Here is a 6,000-nt window from a genome sequence, read left to right on the forward strand (position 1 = left end):
AGGCAAGCAGCCCCTTGGCCTGGGAATGCAGGATCAGGCCACGCAGAGGGAGCCTTGCAGGAATCCCACAGCCCTTATCTCCCTCACCTCCTTGCCTCTCCCCCTGCAAATATAGGGTGGACTGGGCAGTATTGTTGGCATTGCTTCTTAGCTGGTAGTGACCCTGACCATTAGGTCCAGTCGTGGCCGACTCTGGGGTTGCGGCACTTTATTGGCCAAGGGAGCCAACGTACAGCTTCCGGGTCATGTGGCCAGCATGACTAAGCCGCTTCTGGCAAACCAGATCAGCGCACGGAAACGCCAGAGCAGGGACCGAGCAATGGGAGCTCACCCCGTTGTGGGGATTCAAACCGCCAAACTTCTAATTGATAAGTCCTAGGCTCTGTGGTTTAACCCACAGCGCCACCCACGTCCCTTTTTTCTAAGCCTTTACCAAAGCAATAAAACTGAATATGACAAGATGGAAGGAAGATGCCAACTTCCCTGAGGACTTTTTCCACTGGGGTGCGGGGCTCCTGGTCCCGGGACCCCATCTCCCTGCCAGAGTTGACGGGGCTTCCCTGCTCTCTTGCAGCATCCTGGGGAATGAGGACGGGCCGGACGCCTACGAGCTGCAGGTGTGTGTGAAGGACTACTGCTTTGCCCGCGAGGACCGCGTGCTGGGCATCGCCGTGATGCAGCTCCGGGACGTGGCCGACAAGGGCAGCTGCGCCTGCTGGTGCCCGCTGGGGCGGAGGGTCCAGATGGACGACACGGGGCTCACGGTGCTGAGGATCCTCTCGCAAAGGACCAACGATGAAGTGGCCAAGGAGTTCGTCAAGCTGAAGTCGGAGTCGCGCTCCACGGAGGAAGGGAGCTGAGCCCTCCTGCGTTTCCACCCTTCTTGGGTGACCGATGCCAATGTGTGCGGAAAGCACAGCCGCCGGCTCTCTTGGACCCGGGGAGAAGCCTCGCGTCTCGGTCGGCCCCTTTGTCGGCCGCAGGAGACCTGTCTGGACCCTCAGCAGAGAGTCAGAGCCAGGGTTGGGGGGGAGAACTTGGACTTGGGGTGCCTGCCTCCATCATGGCTGCTCCTCTGGGGTTGGCGCTGCGGAGCAAGAAACGTTATTCTCTTGCGTGGGCAGGAAGACAAAGCCAAGGTGGGCCAGATACTCCTGGCCTGAGGGGGGTTGGGGGGTGTCCACGTTCTGCAGAGTAGAGTTCAAGGAGGAAGGTGAGCAGCTGCTTCTTCCAGGCTGATTCCTTGGGAGTCCAACCTGCTGGTGAGCCTGAAGTCTTTGCTGGTTTTGGGTGGGCAGGAAAGCCCAAGGTCAGCTGTGTTTTGCCCGAAGCCTGGTCGAGCCTGGGTCCAAGTGGAAGCAGGCGGGGGCTGCAGGAGCTTCACTGTCCCCTACCCCCCCACCCCAGACAAGCACAACACTGACCAAAAATCCCCCCTTTGCCCACCTGAGCACCATCCTCTCTCTCAGGGCCGCCTTATTCTCCATCCTCTTCTGTTTCTGCGCCAAGTCTTTGTCCTGGGAGTCTCTTCTCCCCCCCCCCCTTCTCTCCCCTCCCCAAGTGTTGCTTTTGGGCCGTGCAGGGAGGGAGAGGTTTCCTGGTGCAACCATCGTGAACACACCCACCCACTGGAAACAACTTTGCACTAGGAACCGTGCAGGAAGAAGCCAAGCTGCCGACTGCCGAGGCGGATGACCCGGCCCCCGCCCTCCGTGTGCTGTGGCCCTCAAGGAAACACCCAAGAGCCGCATGTTGAGGGGGGATTCTATTTGTATATTGGGGGGTTGTTTTTCTATATTTTTTTTCTCTTGGCACTTGTACAGCTGTATAATAACAGACCTTGTATTTCTCAGACCTGCTTTTAGACGCTGTGTAGTTGTTGTCAATGGATGTCAGATAAAACCGCTCTTTGGGTCACCACAATTATTACTGTTGCGGTTTTTAATCCCTGTTTAATGTGCCGCTGTGGCAGGAAGCGATCCGTGTAACCTTTAATAAAGGACCTTTTAGCAGCACCTCCTGGCTCCAGCCCCTCTTACTGGACTTCCCCGGTTGAAGGTGCACGCCAGGCTCCAGCCGTTCCCTCTTCAGGCTCCCCCAGAGGCCTCGGGGTCTGGAGCAGCCTTCGTTGCAGAAGGGGTGGGCCTGGGGAGAGCCCCCCGTTGCTTAGCCTCCCAAAGAGTGTCTCCATCCCCAAGGTGAGACACTTCCCATCACAACCCCAAATGGAGGGCGATTCCAGAGCCCTTCACTGCTGGGCCCCCCAGCACCAATTGGCTTCTGGCCTTGGGTTGTCTGCCGGATTTGACCCAAGGCCCGTCCGGATCTCGTCCAGCCTCCTGATCCCCACAGCAGTCAACATGTCGTCTCCCAGCCATTACGTTCCCCAGCACCTTTGAAGCATCCTGCCACCTCCTGAGAGAGCTTAGCAACCATCCACAGCCTCACTCCTCCATGCGTGTGCTGGTTCTCCCTTTTAAAGCCATCTCAGCTGGGGATCATTGCCAAAGCCGGTGGCAGCAATTTTGTAAGCTACCTGTGTGCCGTGTGAAGTCTGCTGTCGCCTGGCAAGTCATTCCCTTGACACTTGTCCCCAGCTTCCTGGGGGTGGGGAAGAATCCTGCCTCCTGGCGGTTTCTTGGCAATTGCTCCTTGCCAGGTCAGAGTGTTGGCTTTCAGGCATCATCCAGGCGCCTTGTCTATGCAAGAGCTGCCAAGAGGCTTCCTTCGTGTCATGAAATTCTACTCAGTATTGATCCAGAGCAGATTCCAGCATATAGTTAGCAGAGTGAAAACTTAAACACATTGCAGGATTCCCAAAAAATAGACCAGAGGCAATTAATATTTCACCCAGCAGAGTTTTACTGCTACTGAAGGCAAATGAGCATAATGGTCACAAATCCAATACATTCAGGATTGGCCCTGTCCATAATAAATCCACTTACTGCCGACTTAACTTAAACTTATAATAAAAATAAACCTTAACACTAAGCACTAAGGAAGAGAGACAGAAAGAAAAAGTGAAATCCAGGCTCCTTCTGGCCTCTTATTATAGTCAGCATGACCTTGACTGAAAGAGATAAGAGAACCAGTTTACACCAACTGTACTCAGCATCTCTGAAGGAAGAACCCAAACCTCAGGAACCTTCTGCCTGTTTCTTTCACACAGAGAAGCTTCCAGAACCCTCTTGAATTAAGTAGAATAGGAAAGATCTTTCTGCACATCAGATCAATACTTTCTGCACTAAGAAATGCAAAGTGACGCTTCTTTCAGGGGGTCGGGAGATGCAGGGCCCAACCCTGAGGGACGGGCTTGGTCTACTGAGCTTTAAAAAGAAAGAAGATCCTTGAGGACTTAGTCCTGTGACAAAGAAAGCAAAATCTGTATTTCTGGCACCAGTGGCAAAAATAGGCAGTGTGTTTAGTGTGTCTTTGGTGTTTCTGAATGGGAGGCTTGAGAGGGGCAGTGGGAGCCCCACACCCAGGGGGAAATTCAGCAGACACTGCCTGGGCAGACTGGATGTTCTCACCTGCTGAGCAAGTCATGAATTTCGGAGGAAGCTCAAGACCATTTAAGGCGCTAGCATCTTCCATCAGAAGCAGGATTCTTGCATAGATGGACCACTTTTGGAGCATCTCTGATTGAGTTCAGGCTGAACCGCTTTATTATTTAAACAACACAACTTAAAATAATGTGGTGCTTTAGAGAGCAACAGCCAAAGAAAGACAAGCGAAGCCTCACAGTGTGATTTCTGTCTGGAGGGAGAGTTGAAGGTCGCCACAAAGATGCCAGGAGAACCTTTCTCCAGGAGCCACGTGGGTGGGTGCGCTTCGATCTATTTCTGCGGCTTCACCGGAGAGCCGCCGCTTGCCCACCTCTTCTCGTGGGAGCGCTGACCGACTTCTGCAGTGCTGCCTCCTCCCTGTTGCTTTGCAGTCAGGAAAGAAGCTAAGGAGGTGTGAGGTTTTCTCTTGGTGAGTGCCTGGATCTCTGAGGGGCTGAGCTGTTCCTTGGACAGAAAGGGGAAACATTCAACGCAGAGGACTCCTGTCTCCAGCAGAAGACGGTCAGCTCTTCTCCACCTGTTTGGAAGCCAGACAGGAACAGACTGTTCTGAAACCGATTAGCTATTTCAGCCTCTTTCAAGACATCCAGATTTAGCATTTCCACTGCCTTTCTGTTGCAAAGGAGGCCACAGGATGAGATGCCTCCTCTGGGTCATTACTGGGATGCTTTCCTGGAAACTTAATTGCCTTGAACCAGGAATACTCAGAGCATCAGTTTGTGGAGACAGAAAAGCAACGTGGTTGAGCTCAGGCTCTCGGTTGCTTTGGAGCAAGGCTGGGTTTGGGGACAGGCAAGAGACGTTGGCTGGAGGTTTTCCAGAGACATTGGAAGAAAAAGCTGCTGGTGGCAAAAGACTCCTGCCATCACTGCGGGGAAGGTTACAGGTCCTTGTCGCCCATGAACGGGGAGCAGGAAAAAACTTCAACATGTAGCAGAGTTTCCAAAGGCAATTGCACTCCATCCAGCAGAGCTTTTACTGATACTGAAGGGAAATGAGCATAATGGTCACAAATCCAAAACATTCAGGATTGGCGAGGTCCATAAAAATCCAGTTGCAGCCCTTAAATAAAGCTTACAAACCTGTAATAAGATGAAACTTTAACACTACAGCATACAGAACACCGGAACAAAGAAAAGAGAAATGAGTGAGATCCAGGCTCCTCCTGGCCTGACTATAATAGCCAGTATGACCATGACAAAAAGGACAACAAAACCAGTTTAAACAATCTGTACTCAGCTTCCCAGAAGAAATATAACCCAAACAACAGAAACCTTCCTGTTTCTTTCACATAGAAACCTTCTAGAATCCTCTTCAATTAATCAGAATAGGAACAATCTCTGCACTAAGAAATGCAGACAGACCATTCTTTCCCTCTCTGGTTTTGAAAGTGCACAGGTAGTCGAACAGGTGAAGGGGGTGCAACCATTCCCTCCAGGGACCATGTGCTGCTCTGGCCCCTCTTAAGCCCTCTGCATTGCGGGGGGGGGGGGGGCACGAGACGACCCTTTGGGTCCCTTCCAGCTTTACAATTGTGCACAGAAATGCAGCATCGCTCTCCTTCCCTCCACGTTGCTTGCTGTGACTGAGCTGCACATGCTGCCTCTCATCTCGCCCACTCTCTGCAATATTTGCCCAGACCGGCTGCGAATTCTCCAAGTACAATCCAAATGCTTGCAGGGGGCTTTGGGGGGCTGAGCCTGCGTGTCACAGATCCCAGCTGGGGCTGCAAAAGGCTGGAAGCTGCTGCTGCTGCTGCTGCTGCCGCCTCGCTGCTGCCAGGGGGCACTGCAAAATGGCAATGGCCTCTGCAACACCTCCTTGGCTGTGACATTCTCAGGAGTTTCAGCTCCATCTTTGGTGCGGCTATTTCTCCTCTCCCCCCCCCCCCTTGGGGCCCTGTTCTTAGAACACCAGGATTTCCCCACCAGCTCATGCTTCTGCCTGGCCTCTCAGTTCTCCAAAGTTTTGATGTGCTCACTTCCTCTCCGAAATGTGTGATCTGTTTCCCACAAGTCCAATACAATGCAATGCAATGCAATGACAAAGAACCTTCCCGTTTCTCAGTTCTCTCTCCAGATAACAACAGCCTGTCTGAAGCAGCTATTGGAGAGAATCAGATCCCTTTTTGTTGATTCCAGGCGGACAGACTCTGGGGCACTTGGCAGCAAAAGCAGAGTGCGAAACGCAAATAACACTGGCTGTGCCCTCATAAGAACATAAGGGGCATTTACTCACAGGGTCTAGAAGCGGCCATTACAGCATCAAAATGAAGGCAGGCCTATAACTGCTGTCTAAGTTGTAAAAGGACAAAATGTAAGTTCACAAATGGCGTCTGAGCTGCAGAGCTCAGGCATTCCTGTGCGGTCAGCTTGGAAGTGTGGCGAAGAAAGACAAAGTCATCTCACAGAGTTCTCTCTAGCAAATGTGACAG

General features: G+C 52.5%; 1 protein-coding gene across 16 annotated transcripts in view; it reads left to right on the forward strand.

The window, feature by feature from the left end:
• UNC13B (unc-13 homolog B) overlaps positions 1 to 2,015 on the forward strand; it is a 156,312-nt gene extending 154,297 nt beyond the window's left edge. For all 16 annotated transcript variants that reach the window (XM_083702515.1, XM_083702517.1, XM_083702512.1 and 13 more), the window contains one exon: positions 575 to 2,015. In XM_083702515.1, coding sequence (XP_083558641.1) covers positions 575 to 860 — 286 coding nt within the window. In that variant the 3' untranslated portion in view covers positions 861 to 2,015. The remainder of the gene's footprint in view (positions 1 to 574) is intronic.
• The last annotated feature ends 3,985 nt before the right edge of the window (positions 2,016 to 6,000 follow it).

The sequence above is a fragment of the Podarcis gaigeae genome (genome assembly GCF_964106915.1).
Source record: "Podarcis gaigeae genome assembly, chromosome: 11".
In the NCBI taxonomy this organism is placed as follows: Eukaryota; Metazoa; Chordata; class Lepidosauria; order Squamata; family Lacertidae; genus Podarcis; species Podarcis gaigeae.